This window comes from Bombina bombina, chromosome 2, assembly GCF_027579735.1.
Source record: "Bombina bombina isolate aBomBom1 chromosome 2, aBomBom1.pri, whole genome shotgun sequence".
NCBI lineage: Eukaryota > Metazoa > Chordata > Amphibia > Anura > Bombinatoridae > Bombina > Bombina bombina.
Window position 1 is genome coordinate 1,307,772,410 of NC_069500.1, and position 19,894 is coordinate 1,307,792,303.

Genomic DNA, 19,894 nt, shown 5'->3' on the forward strand with positions numbered 1-19,894 from the left:
TCAGAGCCTTGGAATTAATTCAGCTACGCCAGTACTGATAGAAAGGATACACAGAATAGGAGCAGCACGTCCAGTAAGAAAAGATCATAACACTAGTAGACCTATTGTACTGAAGTTTTTAAATTTTCAAGATAAAGTAACTTTCTTGCGACAATATAGGAAAATGTATCCACTTGTGATAGATCAACATAAGATCCTAATCTTTCAGGATTTCTCTAGTGAGACCGTAGCAAGGCGCAAAGAGATGTCTCCATTTTGCTCTAAACTCTTAAATGCAAATTATAACGTCAGGATGTTATACCCGGCTAAGCTGGTGTTATCCATAGATGGAATTCAGAAGGTACTGAATAATTATAAAGAAGCGCAGGCCTTTTGTAAGGAGCAGGGCATATAATAAATATAATAAATTAAAATTTGCTATGGACAGGTAGTCAGGTTATGATATGACTATGTTGACTGTATGTAGAGTAGTGAATGTATGGTTGTATGCCTGTGTTGTCTGTTGGTGTGGTGAGGTTGATTTGTTTCTCCCCCCCCTTTTTTTTTTTTTTTTCTCCTCCATTCCCTCTTCCATTTTTTTTTTTTCCCCCTCTTCTCTCAGAATGGAGTCATATAGTTTAATTTTACACTTAAAGGAATGGAGGTAGACATGAGCCCCTTAAAATTCCTCTCATGGAATGTAGGTGGGATAACATAACCAATTAAGAGAAAAGCCATCATTAGACAGCTAGGAGTGTATAAACCCGACCTAGTAATGTTGCAGGAACTTCACCTTAAAGAGATTGAGATTATGAAATTAAAAACAAAATGGGTGGGGGAAATTGTCGCATTAGCGGGGGAGGGTAGGAAGAAAGGATTGGCAATTTTGATCAATAAAAAGTTAAGGTATGAAATAATTAGCACAGAACAGGACCCTGGAGGCAGGTTTCAAATTATGCAGATAAAAATTAACACAGTTTGTTTCATAATTTGTAATGTATACGGGCCTAACGTGTTGGACACATATTTCTGGAATGGCTTAATAAATAAGTTACTGGGATATATAGGGCAGAATTTAATAATAGCGGGAGACTTCAACTTAACACCCCTACCTAACTTAGATAGAATTGGCAAGAAGGAATGCTATAAGGGGGATAAGAAAACACGTATATTCCAGAAATTGTGTGCTCAACTTGGGGTTCGGGATATTTGGAGAATCCATCATCCAGACAGTAAGGTATATACCTGCGCATCATCAAGTTTTCAAAGCTTTTCTAGGATTGATATGTTCCTAATTGCAGAGAATTTGCTGGGCTCAGATTGTAAAGCTGACATTAAAGATATTGTATTGTCAGATCATGCCATTATCTCTCTGGAATTTGGGTGTAGTGCATTTAAAAATATCTTGCAACAAATAGCGGCTTTCAGAATTATTTTAGGAATAAATGGATTGATTATCACAGTTTTAATGAGAATTATCTGGAGAAGACGGAAACTTACTGGGAGGCAGCAAAGGCCGTTCTTAGAGGGCACATTAAAGTTTATTTAGGTATATTAAAGAAAAAAAACAAACAGACAGAATTACAACTCTCAAATACAGTTAGGAACTGTTATAATACATATATATCCCTTAGAACCAACGATAACTGGAAGAGATATGCTGAGGCTAAATCCCAGTGGAACATTTTCTTAAAACAGAAAGCTATGCAAGAAGGCCTAAAACAGAAAGCGCTATATAGAGGATTCACTGGTCGGGCTGCAAAATATCTGGCTAGAATAGCTAAACCTAAAGACAGCAACCGGATTCTCGCAATTAGACAGAACAATAGCAGGTATACACAGACAGAAGAAATAAAGAAAGTATTTTTTAAATACTTTCAAGGAATTTACAGGTCAGATCCTCCTAATCAGGCAGATAGAGAAGTATTTTGGTCTAGGGTAAGGCTCCCAAGAATTACGTTAGAGGAAGAACGAGATTTGAATTTGCCAATTACATTACAAGAAATAAACACAGCAATTAAACAAGCTAAGCTTAACAAAGCTGCCGGGCCTGATTGCCTCCCGATAGAGTTTTATAGAATGTTACAGGAGGAGGTGACCCCAATCCTATATAAGTTATTTAATGGCTACTATGGCTCACATGCGAGTTGTTCTCTGTATTTTACAGCATCTAATATATCACTTATTTTAAAGAAGAACAAGGATTCAGAGAGAGTTGAATTATATAGGCCTATATCATTACTAAATGTAGACTATAAGTTGTTGACATCAATTATTGCCATGCGATTACAACCTGTTCTTAGAAATATTATACACGAGAATCAAGTCGGCTTTATGCAGGGGAGAAACCCAGTAAAAAGTATTCGTAAAACTATGTTGATATTGGATTATTTCTGGAACAATCTATCAGAGAAAACCGCGGATAGATTGAGCGCTGCAGTGGTGCGGAGAAAGCTTTTGATTATATAGATTGGGGTCACCTCTTCATGGCGATTGATAAGTTTGGTTTTAGTGGTAATTTTGCTAATTTCATTAAATTGATATATAGTAATCCGGTCTCCTCCATTATTGTAAATAATGTAACTACAGATTTTTTTTCTCTCCATAGAGGTACAAGGCAGGGGTGTCCTTTATCTCCCCTTCTTTTTAACATATCACTTGAACCATTGGCTATCCTGTTGCGCGATCAATTAGAAGGTATTACTATTAGGGGACATAAGTTTGTTCTTTCACTATACGCAGACGATTTATTGCTTTTCTTAAATGACGTGGAGTTCAATCTACCAATATTGCTTAAACATCTACACTTATTTGGCTCAATATCAGGCTATAAAATCAATTCAAGCAAATCTGAATTATTATGGATAAGGAGACCACTAAAAGGGAATGTGAGGCACCCTTTCAAAGAAACCATGCATATAAACTATTTAGGTATAGTTCTTAGTGATAACCCGTCAGAATGGTATACTTTAAATTTCTCTTCTTGTTTGCAGGAAATACAGAAGCAATTAGATAATTGGATGAGTCTTCCAATTTCACTTATACCACGTATAATGTTAATTAAGACAATATTGTTTCCAAAGTTATTGTACTTGTTACAGAATATTCCAATTCTACTTAAAAATAGAGATATTGACAGATTTAATCAGATGTGCTCTAAGTTTATTTGGAAGGGGAGGAAACCTCGGATGGCGTTAAATAGACTAATGAATGACAATATCTCTGCTGGTCTATCATTCCCTAACATTAAATACTATAACTGGGTCACAATATAAAAATACGCTATTGACTGGATTACTGAAAAGGAATATGTTACTTTGTATCAGTATGAATCCAGTATTGTTGCTCCATTTGACTTGAAAGCCATACTACATTGCCCAATTAGAAACCTCCCCTGTAACATTGATAATTTGATAACGTTTAAAAATGTTATTAGGGTGTGGCAAAAATTTTGTCTGGAAATTAAGGTTGTTCCATTTGCCACTGAATTTTTAACAATTCAAGGTAACCCGGGATTTCAACCGGGGTATCAGTCTCAAGTTTTTCAGGGATGGCGAGAAAGAGGCTTAAGATATGTCAGCCAGTTAATGGTGGAACCTGGTATAATTGATACATTTGACACGCTTAGATCTAAGTATGGAATACAGAATAAGGAGTTTTTTGCTTATCTTCAAATACAACATTATTTAACTTCTATTCAAACAGAATTTAAGTCTCAGTGGAATACGGGGCCTCTAGCAATCGGGATTAAAATTTATCAAGCAGGAAGTTTCTCAATAACTAACCTGTACAAAATTCTGAATGCCAACATCAAAACTAGACAAATCAAGTATATACATTCGACATGGCTAAGATACTTTCCAGAAATTCTCATTATAGATGTGCAGAATTGTCTAACAATAATCAATGACTCTTGGGTCCCGACAACATGGCGTGAATCCCAATTGAAGTTGTTATATAATGTATGTATTACTCCAAACAAAATGGCCATGTGGTACAAAAAAGCTCATCAGTGCACGAAATGTAGTATAGAAAACGCCGACATTATGCACTGTTTATGGTCTTGCCCTAAAATTATGCAATTTTGGAGCAAGATATTCTATTGGATCAAGCGGGTAGTCAATTCGAGAATAAATATAGGCCCGCAAGAGGTAGTGTTTCTCACCACGCGGACCACGGGTGGTAGAGAGTACAAACTTATCAATACATTATTGTTGTTAGCCCGTAACATTATATTGAAAAATTGGAAGGCTGCACAGATAGTAGAATTTTCAGGTTTTAAGAAAGCAGTCATCATGCAAATCACATTGGAACAGTACAATGTAACAACTTCTAATGACAAACAGGTGCAAGTTTTCTTCAATAAATGGGAGGGCATTATTAAGTCATTTCCGAATAGCACTCAAATTCAAATAGTCCGTCCACTGTGTAACACTACTTTTGTCCTGCAAAATATACTTACAGGGCATTTTCCCAAAGAATGGTCAAATTAGCTAACAAAGTATATTGAGTATATTAGTATATTTTTTTTTTATTTTTATTTTTTTTCTTCTTCTCCATTATACCCCATTCTCTCCCGGTGTGGCTTGTGGTACCTACCGACTCGCTCGATAGGTACGAATGAATGTGTGTGTATGAATGAATATTCACGGATCTAGGAATATAAACTAAGAGTTTGGTTAGACCTAATAGATGAGGAACACAACATAATACAGATATCACTCAATCTATATTGAGTGTAAAGTTCTCACTAAAGTTCGTAGTTTGTTATTTTTCTCTTTAATATAAAGATGATCCATTGTTTATAAAAATCTATCCAAGGCTCATGTATTTGAAATTATTCAAAGAAAGAAGTCTAAAAAATCTTATTTAAATAGTGGTGTACCTTATTATTTTGTTTCTCTTCTCCTACTGTCGGAGATACATTTATGGCCCTGCGTGGTCCCGATTAAGAAATGTATATTATTTGTGATCATGTATTGTTTTCTGCTTGTTTCCTTTTTCTTATGTACACTACTCGATATAAATAAATATTTAAAAAAAAAAAAAATTTGAAATAACAGTGAAAAAAGGCAGTTACACTAACGAAATTTTTACAGTGTATGTAACAAGTTAGCAGAGCATTGCACCCACTTGCAAATGGATAATTAACCCCTTAATACCAAAAACGGAATAATAATTGAAAAAAACGTTTTTAGAACTAGTCACAACAACTGCCACAGGTCTACTGTGGTTGTTACCCTCCTCAAACACGACTTTTGAAGCCTTTTGAGCCCTTCAGAGATGTCCTGTATCATGCAGAGGGAAGCTGAGTGTCTCTGTCTGTAATTTTAGCTGTGCAGAAAAGCGCTAAAATAGGCCCTTCCCACTCATATTACAACAGTGGAAAGCCTCAGGAAACTGTTTCTAGGCAAAAATGAAGCCAGCCATGTGGAAAAAAACTAGGCCCCAATAAGTTTTATCACCAAGCATATATAAAAACGATTAAACATGCCAGCAAACATTTTATATTGCACTTTTATAAGAGTATGTATCTCTGGTAATAAGCCTGATACCAGTCGCTATTAAATCACTGTATATAGGCTTAACTTACATTAATCCGGTATCAGCAGCATTTTTCTAGCAAATTCCATCCCTAGAAATATGTTAACTGCACATACCTTATTGCAGGATAACCTGCACGCCATTCCCCCTCTGAAGTTACCTCACTCCTCAGAATATGTGAGAACGGCAGTGGATCTTAGTTACTTCTGCTAAGATCATAGAAACCGCAGGCAGATTCTTCTTCTAATGCTGCCTGAGATAAAATAGTACACTCCGGTACCATTTAAAAATAACAAACTTTTGATTGAAGTTAAAAAACTAACTATAATACACCACTCTCCTCTTACTACCTCCATCTTTGTTGAGAGTTGCAAGAGAATGACTGGATATGACAGTGAGGGGAGGAGCTATATAGCAGCTCTGCTGTGGGTGATCCTCTTGCAACTTCCTGTTGGGAAGGAAAATATCCCACAAGTAATGGATGATCCGTGGACTGGATACACTTAACAAGAGAAACAGCTAAGAGAGACACAAAACAGCTATTTAACTTTTTTTCATAAACATATTCATAATTTTATAAAACTGGAGATATTGGAACATATTATCAAGTGTCCATTGCAAAGCAATGAACCAAATTACCAAAATGGTGGGTCAGTTTGTCTTGTTATTAAAGTTACATTATTTGGCTGTTCAGCAATGCTTGGCTCAGTGTGTTTTCTGCATTAAGCTAGACCCCTTGTTGGTAATAATCAGCTTGTAAATAACTCTAACACTCAATGTAATCACTAGATAAAAGGTTATTTGTTAAATAAATGTGTTTTTAATGACACAAGCTATAATCTAAAGCCATATAATAGACCCCTGTGATGATATTTGTTTTATTAATTGCCTGCAACTTCCTCATACACCCAAACTGACATAATATCCCAAGCATCACAGTTATTTAAGATATCTGTATACCATTAGTAAAACTAGATTTTTACTCTTGAATATAAGTCAACTATGATCCAGCTTCCTAAACTACAGAATCCTCTATTTTTCTCTGCAAAATATCTTTTTTATAGGATTACATATCAATATGTTTATAGTTTTTTCTTATGAAGAATAAAAATACAACGTGGCTGTTTACCTCTCTCCGTACAGTCTTAGAATGTTTTGTCTCCTATTGAGTGCTGATCGTAGGGTAGCCGACAGTGGCATATCCAGATCTTCTTCACAAGTAGAGTTCATTTCACAAATGATACTAGATAGATAGTTTTCATTTAGTTTATCATTTTCCACTTCCTTCTGTTGCCAAGACTCCATATTTTGATCAATTTCCCTAATTTCCTAAAAGGAAATAAATGTAAACTGAAATTTTAGATTAAAACATGGTGCTAGATTACAGCAGGGATATACAAAAGATATTGAAAGGCTGTAGCTAAGTCAGCAAACAGAAAAAGGGTAACCAGTGTATCCAGCAAAACATGATAAAAGCAAACAAAATATCAGATTTGTGAATGATAGCAGAATTTGATAAAGGATATTCTGATGACAAATCATATATAGTGCAAGAGGTAGGTAATGTCCTCATATCTTGATTCAAATTTATATGATACATTGTTTAAAACTTTTGTCAGTAGCCATATAAGCACCAGATTACGAGTGGAGCAGTATTTATCGCTCTTGCGTTAACTCCGCTAGAAGTTTTTTTGTGCGCATTGGGTAGCACTCGTACTACAAGTTGAAAAGAAAAAGTTTTCTACCAAGCGCTAACCCGATGCACGCAAAAAGCCAAAGTTAGAATATCGCGACCATGTTAACATATTCCCTCTAACAGTCAACAAAGCTAAAAAAGTGGGGGAAAACGTACTAACACCCTATTCGCATGCAAACCCAATCACATTCTCAAGTGCGCTAAATCGACATGAAAATATTAATGTTTCACATTCCAATGTTCTTCACATAGCAGAATATTTTCTATTTATTCATAAATACATATTTCTTCATATATTTGCTGTATTTTGGTAACCTATATACTTATACACACACAGATATATATATATATATCACAAAATATTTATATTGATGAGCTCACTATTTGCTTTTACACATTTACTATTTATATTAAAAATGTACAGTAAGATCAGGAGCCATGTTCTGCGTAGTTACATAATAATAGATTTGGGAATGAGACTGCATGCATGGCATATGAATACAGAAAAGCAACAATAGATAAATATAAAAAATATAAATTTAACAGCAGAAATGTGTAATGTGAATTGCTTTTTGTTCAATGCACTGAGACTCTTGGCCAGTTTCATTTCTAGTTTTGCTCATGCAGAACAAATGATGATATATTTTTTTCCCTTTTATCTCCTGCTCTCAAATTACAGATTCAGTCTCATCTATATAGTTCACGACCTTGCGGTAACAGCTGACTTCATACTGCGAATAAACATTAGGTTAACCAGTGGTAGTGCTAAAAATATGCTATTAAAAGAAAACGAACATTTTTTTTATGCCAGAAAGCGTGACAAGATTTTTTTTAGCTTTATATATATATATATTCCACATAGTAAGTAAACTGCATTTTGTATATAAAAAAAATTCAACACAAGTCACTAGGTATGAATATTTGTTACAGAACATGTTTCCTTATCAAAATTTGTAAGACTACTGACCACTGGTAGAAGGACTTACTTAGGCCATATTACTTGTGGCACGCTATAATTATTTTTTTTGCTCACGTGATAATTGCGCTCAAAGTAAAATTTTAACATGGGAGAGTTATCGTACGTATTACTAGTTGAAAGTAAAAAGATGCGAGAGTGAAACCTGATGCACACTAACTTCAGGACATTGGGTATTGCAACCGTGTAAACTTCTCCTCCCCATAGACTTCAATGGAAAGCGATTTAAAAAAAAAAACAACTTACACTTTTTGCTTGTACGAGCTAGACCAATTACACTAAAGCCAAAAGGTAGTTATGAATATTTTACATTCACATGCTCTTCATATAGAAGAAAATCTTTTTATTTTTAAATATATATATATATATATATATATATATATATATATATATATATATATATATATATATATAAATAAATATATATAATCTTTTTTTTAAATATATATCTATACTTATATACCTAATGAATATACACAGGTATAGATATATATACAGAAATATATAGAAATATCTATTTTAAAATACAAAAAGCGGGGGCGTGTCCGAAGAGCGATCAGGAGTGGTCGCATCTTCTTAGTGCTACAGCTGAGATTCCGAAAAACAGCCAATATCCGAATAATTTTACAGCATAAACATCAAAGTAACAACATATATCACTGTGCTGACTAGAGGTGCATTGTATGTCAGAATATCAGCTGTGCTTTTGACGCAGGGGGACAAGATCGGGTGATTGAGGCCTGGAGGGGGTGGCTCAAACCAGGCAGCGCTACCCCCTCGGTACGCTGAGGTAACCTGTCCTAAATTGGGTGTCATAAAATTAGAACAAGAACTCTGCATTGCTTGTCTAGTTTTAAAAACAGTGGTACACTACCCACACAAAGGAAAACATTACCGGCAATGAACGTTGTCACAAATCTTATAAGATGGCCGACGAACGAGAAGCAGGTTTTCTCAATAGCCTAGATTACTGTATGGCAAGAATCAAAAGCAGCTTGACCACACATCTAGGCATTATAATAGATAATAAAAGACACAGACACAGAAATGGGTGAAAAAAGGCCGCAGTCCACATTTATTATTTAAATTAAATGAAGTTAAACTTTATTAAAAACAACAATACTTCACTTAAAGGTGCTTGCCCTAATCCACATAACGTGCCTTCCACTGGCGCTCCGCCAGGCACGCCCATAGCCATAACCTCTCCCCATACATGAGGAGGTACCCACAATAATTATTTAAACTTTCAGGCTAGCACCCCGCCACTGCTCGAACTACTTTCACCCCTTTGCTAATATTAAAGTTAAAAAGATGGAGTCCAATTTCATTAAGGTGCACGCCGTCTTTCAAGAAGAAGCATCTACCAGATTCCCTTTCAAATTCCACATGCCGAATTCCACAACCACCCATTCTGGACACAAAACTAGTTATCGTCTTATTGACCTTTTTCCTAGATGAATCCAATCTCTTCACATCCCATGCTGATCTCCAGCATAGCCTGCATTCAATGTCAGACCAGACTATAATGATGTGAGGAAATAACTCCCTTAACCTAATGACATCCCGCTTTATCATATCAATCAAACTCTTCTGTGCCATGAAACCTAGGTCATTACCCCCCCGCATGAACAATTAAAATATCAGGTGGATGAAAAAGCCTAGCCCAACTAATAACCTGACCTAATAACTGATCCCATTTCATTCCTCTAATACCAAACCATTTAATTAAAACTTGATCAGCAGAACAGCTAAGTTGAGTCCCTGAATCTTTGACTGAAGCCACTTTTCTCGCCCAATATATATATATGAGTGACCCACGATCCAACAGTGAGGAGGACCTGCTAAAACAAAAGACTATAACACTAAATCTGGCCTAACATATAACTTAAAACAGTCAGATTTCCACCTCCCAATCTTCTTCACCACACCATCATTCAAACCCAAAATGCTTGCTTCCGTTGCTGCACCAATTCTGAAAGAATGGCAACCAAAATCTCTTCCATCAACACCAATCACCTCTAAAGCTTTTTTTATAACTGATTCAAACTGAAAACGAGATAGAGAAGACCCATCTTCGTGAATCAATAGAGGGCTACCAACAATACCACCACAAAGAGATAAAAATTCCCTAACTGCCGTAACTGGGCAGCACACCCCCCCAATCTTGCTCAAACTAATCCAAAAACCCTTACCCACCTGGTCGTTTTCTGACTTTCTCAACCATAACAGAACTTCATGGGGATTCAACACCACATCCCGATAATATAGACCCCCACAACAGCAGCAACCAATTACGAAATCCTAAAAGCCCCAAAAAATGCTAGCAAAAATGCCACTCTAAATAACAACACCTCAAAATGAGAAAAACAAACCTCGGGTAACACTTTTACTAATCTTTCCAAAACAAAAAAAAAAACAAAGGCTGTCTTTTATCTACCGTAACCCTACCCCGTACCAAACTTCTCACCGCCATGCGAACACAAAAGTTTTTTGACAAGTCAACCCAACCCAAAAGCTTAAACAAAAAAGATAAAGCAGCCATATTACGCTGAACCATAGATTTAGACATATTTTTCTCTCTCCATTCCTCAATCCAATCCAATCCAATAGCAAACCAATATAATTATCCTCCTTATTCACCGAAGCTAGCTTATTAAGCCATTGAACCCGCACTGACAAATAGGCTTTCCAAGTACTCGGAGCTAAAGCTCCCCTCACCAACCTCAACATTCTAGGAAACTCAGATACCACATTTCTTCCAGGCAAGGAGAACCGATCCTTTCTGCATTTGGTACTGCCTCCCGGAATCTCCGCCACTGAAAACGAGAAAGAGCGTCAGCCCCCACATTCTCCTTTCCAGGTACATGAACAGCTCTAAAATACACATTATGCTTCAGACATTCGAAAACAAACATTCTGAGCAACCCAATCACTGGCTTAGAACTGGATGAAAGACGGTTGATAGCGAAACCTACCCCCATATTATCCGAATGAAAAACCACCCAAGCCTCAGGCCATGAACCAGAACACCATTTACTCCCGAACAGGGCTCCAAAACCATGTGCCCCCGAAGCATCAGTGAATAAATAAAGCTCACTATTCAAAATCTCAGAAGCCTGAATCAAAGATCTACCATTGAAATCCTTCAAGAAAGCCTTCCACACTCTCAAATCTTCCTTCACTTAAACAGATAAACGGATCCTAAAATGAGGAATTTTAATTCCAACAGTCGCTAATGACAGCCTTCTGCAAAAGATTCTGCCAACTGGAATGATCTTACAGGCAAAGTTTAGCTTACCAACCAAAGACTGGATCTCTCTTAAGGAAAGCTTTTTCCTCATAAGAGCCACATCGATCGAACAAACCAAATCCCGAATCTTATCTTCCGGAAGCCTACATTCCATAGATACAGCATCAATACATATACCCAAAAAACTAATCACTGAGGAAGGACCTTCTGTTTTTTCACAAGCTATAGGGATACCAAAATCCCTAGCTACCGCAAGAAAGGAATCCATAAGAATTTGACACAAATTCTGCCCCGAAGGGCCCACAAAAAGGAAATCATCCAAATAATGGACGACCGATGACAGCCCCGAAATCTGTTTGACTACCCATTCCACAAAACAACTAAATTTCTCAAAGAAAGAACAAGAAATGGAGCAGCCCATAGGTAAACATAAATCCACAAAAAATGAACCTTCAACAAAACAGCCCAGCAAATGATGGCAAAAAGGATGAACAGGCAGAAGCCTGAATGCCGACTCAATATCCACTTTCGCCAAACAAGGCGTTAGGACCAGCTTCTCTGTATAGAACACAAAAGAAAAGAAGGCGCCAACATAGTGTGAATCTGTATTGAAAGTTGTTCACTCCCCACACATAAATTGTACTTACAAGAAGTCAGGCACTTGAGAAGTGCTACAATGGCTTTCTGGAGCATTAACAGCTGTCCAGGTAGCTGCTCTCTCGTAGTGAAAATGTAATCCTTGATGCTGCGTACGATCTGCAGGTATTTTGCAGCTTGACCCCTTTAACCGGCTACTTTCTCTCGTAGTATTAATGATGGGAGAGAAGCCCAAACCAGGTGGGCTAGCAGCTATATCCAGATGCCAAGTATTAAAAAAACCTCACACGTATAAAATATCACTCCAGCCGTGATAAAGATATAGTTAAAAACAAATGTTTATTTGGTAAACATGTAATCACAGCGCGTTTCCCGGTCTACCTTGACCGCTTCCTCAGGTGAATAAACTATATCTAAAATACACAGGTTATATTCGCTTTACTCGGCGTTCAAGCCGAAGCAGAGCGCATGCGTGAAGGAGTATGCAGTACCCAAGATCAAAGGGGGTGTGTATCTACGCCTAAGTGATTGGTTGTCGACCAAAAAATCGGACCAACCAAAACGGGATATAACAACACACCTCTAAAGTGTGTGTAGGGGATATACCAAATAGTTACGAGGTCTACAAGTCAATGCCGAAAGGATAATGCAATGACCACCATTATCGTAATATATTGTGCTAAGTAAAAGTATCAAATCACTAATATATATTACGTGTAAAAGGTAACAAAAATTCAATAGATACTATTGGCGGCGATACGATACAAGAATCTTATATGCGTACGTACAACCCCAAATTTGGATGCTACTCCTTCATGCATTTACAAAAAGGAAAGCAATGCTATACCATATACCAGCTCAAATAGCTAATATCACAATGAACAGAAATATACTGGATATAAAATATATATATAAAATATACTACCCATCATACATAAAATATAAAATATAAACTAACTCTTGTATTAAATAAATACAAAAAAATACATAGTCATAAAAATAATATATTAACATATACATAAAATGTATTGAGCGGGTTAGGTGTTCGCATCTATGTCCGGTTATAACGAACCATGATGTCCCAACAACTATTCCTCCTAATATAAAGATAATAATCAGATTCTCATGTTGAATGCTCTAAGGGTAAAATGTTACTAAAATACCTAGGCCAAGTCGAATGTAGGTACACCTCCCAATTAGATGGTGATGATGAAACTAAAAAATAGAAATAGCTGCTAACTAATAAAATATTGGACTACCACCTAATTAAATGCCGCCATGTCAAGATTCTCATTTAGACCATATGGATTCAAAGTTTTTAATTTCCAGATCCAATATGTCTCCCTTTGTCTTAGATCAGTTAGTCTATTTCTGCCCCATTTAGAAGGGATTTGTTCAATTGGAAAAATACTATACAAATCTGTCTGCCCATCATGACAACAAACTCCATGTCTAGAGACACTATGTTTAATACAGGACTTTCTCACGTTTCTCATGTGTTCCCCCCATCTTTTTTTCAGGGGTCTAGAAGCTCTCCCTATATACTGTAGGCCACATTTGCACTCCAGTAGATATATTACGAAAGAGGAATCACATGAAAAACGAGTCTTTATCTCAAATTCCTCCTTTGTGGAAAAAGACCTGAACTTCAATTTTTCCCCCTTCGTAAATTCACATAACCCACAGTTCGCTCTGTTACATTTATAGAACCCTTTCTTATTCGGCAGCCAATTTTTCGTCTTTTGTTCTATATTTTTTCCAAATTTCCTCATCACTATTTTACTAGGGGCAAGTTTATTTTTAAGTGAAGGTGCTCTTTTAAAAGTACATATAGGGTTTTCATCTAAAATGTTTCTTAATACCGGATCGTTCAATAGAATATTCCAATGTTTACGAACAATTCTCTTAATTTTGTCATGGTTTGAGGTATATTTAGTTATAAATCTAAGATTTTTATTTTTATTGATTTTGTTCTTATTAGTGCCTATTTCATCTAACTTGTTGCACTCTAGATTCTCTTTCTCTTTTGGAGTTTTAAAAAATTCAGATCTATCTTTATTTCTGGCCTTCAAGAAGCTCTCCTCTATTAAATCCCTAGGATAATTTCTTTCAAAGAATCTACTTTTTAGGATTCCTGTTTGTTCGTCATAAAGAGTTAAATTTGTACAGTTTCTACGGATTCTAGAAAACTGATTGTATGGAATATTTTTCTTCCATGCCTTATAATGGTTGCTTTTATAATTCAAGTAACTATTTGTGTCCACTGTTTTAAAGTGAGTTTTGGTCAAAATATGACCTACTTGGTCCCAATATAATGCCAAGTCCAAAAATTCAATATGATCTGCATTAATATTATGAGTGAACTTAAGTCCCATATTATTTTCATTAAGTGATTTAATAAAGTCTAAGGCATTATCCTCTGTACCTTCCCAAATAAAAATAAGATCATCTATAAAACGGCCATAGAACACCAGACCTGCCCCCAGGGAGGAGTTGTAAATGTATCTTTCTTCAAATACCCCCATAAATAAATTAGCAAAACTGGGGGCAAATCTGGTGCCCATGGCCGTTCCCTTAATTTGTAAAAAAAATTGTTCCTGATAAACAAAATAATTATGTTTTAACACAAATGAAATAGCTTCTAACAAAAATAATCTCTGTTTAGTGGGTAAAAATTGATCTCTCTTCAAAAAAACATCTATAGCATCTATGCCCAGATGGTGCTCTATGTTTGAATAAAGAGCTGTCACGTCACAACTGAACCAAATGAGCTTACGCTCAGCCTTTTCTATTTTAGATAGCTTGGCTATGAGGTCCGGGGTATCTTTGATATATGATGGAAGACCCTTCACTATTTTTTTTAAAAAATGATCAATATATTCGGATAAGTTGCAAGTAAGACTCTCTATGCCCGAAATAATGGGCCTACCAGGTGGATTATTGGTACATTTGTGTATTTTCGGGAGGTGATAATAATATGCTAGATTTGGTGACATAGGGACCAGATATTCTTTCTCCTTTTTGGTTAAGATCCCCTCTAAAAAAACCCTGTCTACCATTTTAATTAAATGGGTGGTATATGTTTTGGTAGGATTATATGTAAGCTTTTTATAATAATTTTGATCTAAAAGGATCCTATTTGCTTCCTGTAAATAATCTGACATATTTGGCAGAACAACCCCTCCCCCTTTATCAGCCTGCCTAATCACCAAGTTATCATTCTTGGCTAGTCTTGACAAAGCTTTAATCTCATATAGATTCAAATTGGGGTTACCCACCTTCTTCTCTAGTGCACCAAACTCCTCTAGAACAAGATTTTGAAATAGAGAAATATATGGACTAGTAACTGGCGGATTAAAATTAGATCTTAACATTAAATTGGAATGGATATAGTCATCAAATAAAATATTACATAACTCTTCTGGTTCATGATATACTATATTATCAGTTGGTCTTTCTGGCATATCATCAGTAATGATAGCAGATTGTGTTGTGCTGTTAATTTTCTTATCACAAAAATACTTTTGCATAGACAGTTTTCTTACAAACCGATTAAGATCCACAAACAGTTCGAACAAATTATGTTCGTTAGAAGGACAAAAAGAAAGGCCCCTATTTAATACGCAGATTTCTTCATTTGTGAGGATGTGACTCGAGAGATTGAAGATGCCTTCTTTCATTCTCTCAAGTCTCTTCTTTTTGGCAAATTTACCTCTGCCTCTCCTGCCACGCTTGCGTATGATCTTTTTTGTGGTGTAAAAGTTCTTACATTTTCTACCCTTGGGGGAGCTCTCTCTAATTGCTTTAGACGTATAGGCATGTGTCTCTGATGTGTTATATGAGGACCTTGCTCTCTGTTTGACTGAAAATCCTGTTAGGACCAGCTTCCCTTACCAAGTCCAAAGCCTTATCAAAAGAAGCATATCTAATAGCAGAAATCTCATGATCAATACCATCATTTACCGAAAAACCTTACGGAAAAGACAAATGATGAATTAATCTATACTGATTTGGAACCTTCTTAGGAACAACACCCAAAGGGGACACTCTTAAATTCTCAAATGGAGGGACTGAAAAGGGACCCGCCATTCTGCCCAAAGAGACCTCTTTTTGTTTTTTTTCCGCCACCACACCAGGAAAATCAACCGCAGACTTTAAGTTACCTGAAAAAACAGATTCAATACCTTTAATAAACGGAATGCAAAAACCGTCACTAAAACCCTTGTACAGAATTTCCGCATCAACAGCCTTACCCCTTTTTCTACCGTATAATTTTAACCAAGGCGCCATCCTTCCTACTCTCATTGGCGTCCTGGCTTAGAACAACGCTGTCTCCTTTCGAGAAGCATTTGGAACTTGAATGGATTCCACCACAGAAGGAACACTCAGGCTTGTATTTACAAGCTGTCCCGAAACATACAGACCCCTTCATTGAACTGAAAGCAAAGCCCTTTTTCTGAAGGCCACTGCTGAGGATGCCGTAGAGGGGGCACTGCTCGCACCGCCGATCCCCGAAAGGGCTGTCCAGACCTTAATGGAGTCATAAGCTCCAACCATATGCCCATGTAACTGTCATCCCATCTCATTTCGGGCCAAACCGCCATCCGCTGACGGAACTGCTCGTCATATTTCCACCAGACGAGACCGCAATACGTACGGCAGGTGCCTGCAATCTCATCCAGATATCAAAATAAAGAGGTACATAACTCTGGGTTCTTTTCTCCAATTACACTAGTCAAAGTGCAAAAAGCTTTTGACCAATTAGACAAGGTTTTAGGCAATTTCCTAAACCACCTCCTGCGCTCATCCTCTACTTTTTTACCCAATTCACTCTTGGAATCATCCTTAATATCAAAAAATTGATCAACAGGAAGAAGTGAAAATATTTCCACGAACTCCCGCCTCCAAATCTTTTCTTTAACATCCTTAGACAAATGAATGCCCAAAGGACCAACCGAACACAAGCATGGACGCCTAAAAGCTTGATCAGATACCCTAAACTGACTGACCACACTCGAGTTACCAGACACCACAGAACTAGCTTGCTCCAGGGGACCACCCCCAGAAGCCACGTTCTGGGCTACCCATACACCAACAGGACCCGAAGGGCCTCCAACGCTGGATTGATAGTCACTTTCAAGCTGAGAAACAAGCTCTTTTAAACCTTTCAACATCACGTCACAACTAGCATCAGAAACGCTCACATTAGGCAAAGAAACGTCACTAATACTCTCACCTGCATTAATGGGAACTTTAGAGGTCTCCCTTGATGTGACCGTTTCACTCCTTGTTTCCAGGCGTACTGATTCCCTGCCCTGCCTCAGACTCTCTTTTTCTTTGTATCTCCTTCTCTCAGGGGTTCTAGACCTTCTGGATCTCCCTTTTTCCCTCGACTGTATATCCAAAGTTCCCCAAACTGAAGATTCTCCTGTTTCCTGACTCTTTCTGTAATTAATGGGTGAACGGGATCTTACCCGCCGCCGTGACACTGGTATCCTGGATCTGCTTTCCTGCCTTTTCCTTTCACCTTGAATATCCTGAGACTGAGAGGATGCGTAATCCCTGTTAGCTAACCCTCTAATATTAGCAGCTAAAATATCATCTCTAAAGCCCCTATTCTAGGTTAGCTCTACCCAACGCCTCCCTATCCCCAGCTTCTACAACAGGCCTATTTTCTAATACACTGCCCTTAAAACTACTACCCTCAGGAACTAAAGCCCTAATTAATTGTGTTAAAACATCCAAACCCCCTACATGTTCTGTTGAAAATGGTCTTGATGTAGACACCTGCTGTTCATCCTCTTCACCAAAATCGCTGTAATGCTCCTCAGGTCCATAAAGAGTCGCCATCCTCCTGCATACTTAAAGTAAACATGGCGTCGCTCCGTCCTGCTGAGTGGTACCTAGCATGCAAAATTTCTGTGGAAAAAGACACATTAACCTGCCTAGAGGCAGCCCCCCTGCATTTCTTATTACCAGTATTGCTTAACCTAATAGTACTCCTGTTAGCCCTCCTAACCTCCCCTCGTGCTCTGCAATGCTCACTACCTTTATCTCCCCTTGCTACTTCAACTACACTAGCATCCATACTCTCTGTGTATGCAGCTCCAGATCCCTCATTGCAGTGTTTCCTTTTAGCCACTGCCTTCCTACCAGGTCCCCCTAAACCGGGACTGAGGCCTCCTGAGGCCCTGTGCTCAAAATTGTCCCCAAGCCTAGTGACCGTTATTGGCTCCCTAAAAGCAACCTCTCCCTTGCCCCTCAGGTTATCTGCCCTGAGGTCAGTAATGCTCCCTGAATGTAGCGCCCCAGGCCCAGAGGCCGTACCTCTATCCGGATAGCCAGTGCCTCCTAGGCCTGAAAAGGTTGTCTCCCTTTCCTGAAATGGCGCCAAAACGCTGACTGAGGGCTCCTCATCTGAATCTTCCTCCATAGTCCCCATAGCCGTCTCAGACACGATGCCGACCTGCACCGCCCATTGGATGGATCCACCGCCTGCTACCGGAGCCTTCACCAACCTCCTCTTCCTGCTACCGGACTCCTGTCTTCTTCCGCCGGACGGACTGAGTCTCTCTGGCAGGCGGGACCTACGAACCGCCTGGAAGCTTCACCGCCCGCCGAGACCGCACCTCCCGCGACGAAGTCCTCTTCAGCAGCAAGCCTCTTCTGTATCCACTCGACACCCTTCGACTACAGCAGCTCCTGGACCGTACCGAGGATCGACTGGATGTCCACCATTGTAAGTATTATAGGGCCGCTTTCTTCACAGGTCTTCTCTCCTTCAGGAAATATATATTATTGAATATAGATAGGGGGCGCCATATAGAAAATTTCTTAGAGAAAAGATATGTTGCTGAGTATTGAAAAAATATATTTGGGAAAAAATCTGTGGAAAAAAGTGTGTATCTATGTGGCAGAATTTTTGTTATAAATAAACAGAAATGTTTCAATGCTAAGGTGGCGTTTGTGTTATGTCTCAGACTGGTAAGTGATTCTGAGGTAGAATATAGTGGAATTGATAATAGTAATGGTAGTGCTTATATAACTTGGTGATGTGATACAATTTATAACGTAAAAATAAAGGTAAATGGTCAAGTGAAAATAACGGTGATTAATAGTTATAAACTAATGCAAACCCAAAAGTGTCCATCAGTGATGCCAAAAATAAGATAAAAGTCTTATGAAAGTTCAATCAATCACACAGGCGAAATCCGTGCGGCGAGGCTGCTTCTCTTGGTGCTGTCGGTGAGTCAGAAATCTAAATGGTGAAGAGAAAAAGAGAGCGCCTCATAGTGCAGATATCTCTAGACAGGTGGGAAGATTTAGTATAAACCAAAAGACAGGTACTCACAAGTGGAGTGGCACTTTTCGTTAAAAAAGTGCATACAAGCAGGCTGACATTCTCAGCAGTCAGCACGCTGACCAAAGCGATAAGGTGCTGGTCTCTCGATGTCTTACGATCCCAGGACAAAATTCCCAAACTCTCCTTTCTTGGATGCCGTACTTGGTAAGGTGTTTGTTTGTTTATTCCAGTTGGAATCGGAACCTCTTAAGCAGTAAACAGTATGAACTGTTATAGGGCTGAAATATGCGTCTCTTTGCACAAGAAAATAAAATAAAACTCAATCCAGGCTGAGTAACTGGAAAAAAGGGGGTTTTATTTTTGGAGCTGATAACGCGTTTCTCGGCCGTTAGCTCCTGGCCGTTTCATCAGATCAATTACATACATTGTTAACAGGTACATTTAAAAAGGTGTACATATCACCTGATTGGATAGAGCAGAACCAATAAGCATATTGGTAACATTGTTGCAAAGAGACGATTTTGTTAGACATTCTTCTAAGTGGCTGAA

General features: G+C 37.8%; 1 protein-coding gene across 2 annotated transcripts in view; it reads right to left on the reverse strand.

The window, feature by feature from the left end:
- EVC2 (EvC ciliary complex subunit 2) overlaps positions 1-19,894 on the reverse strand; it is a 427,809-nt gene that overhangs the window by 62,015 nt on the left and 345,900 nt on the right. For both annotated transcript variants that reach the window (XM_053704149.1, XM_053704148.1), the window contains one exon: positions 6,653-6,852. In XM_053704149.1, coding sequence (XP_053560124.1) covers positions 6,653-6,852 — 200 coding nt within the window. The remainder of the gene's footprint in view (positions 1-6,652; positions 6,853-19,894) is intronic.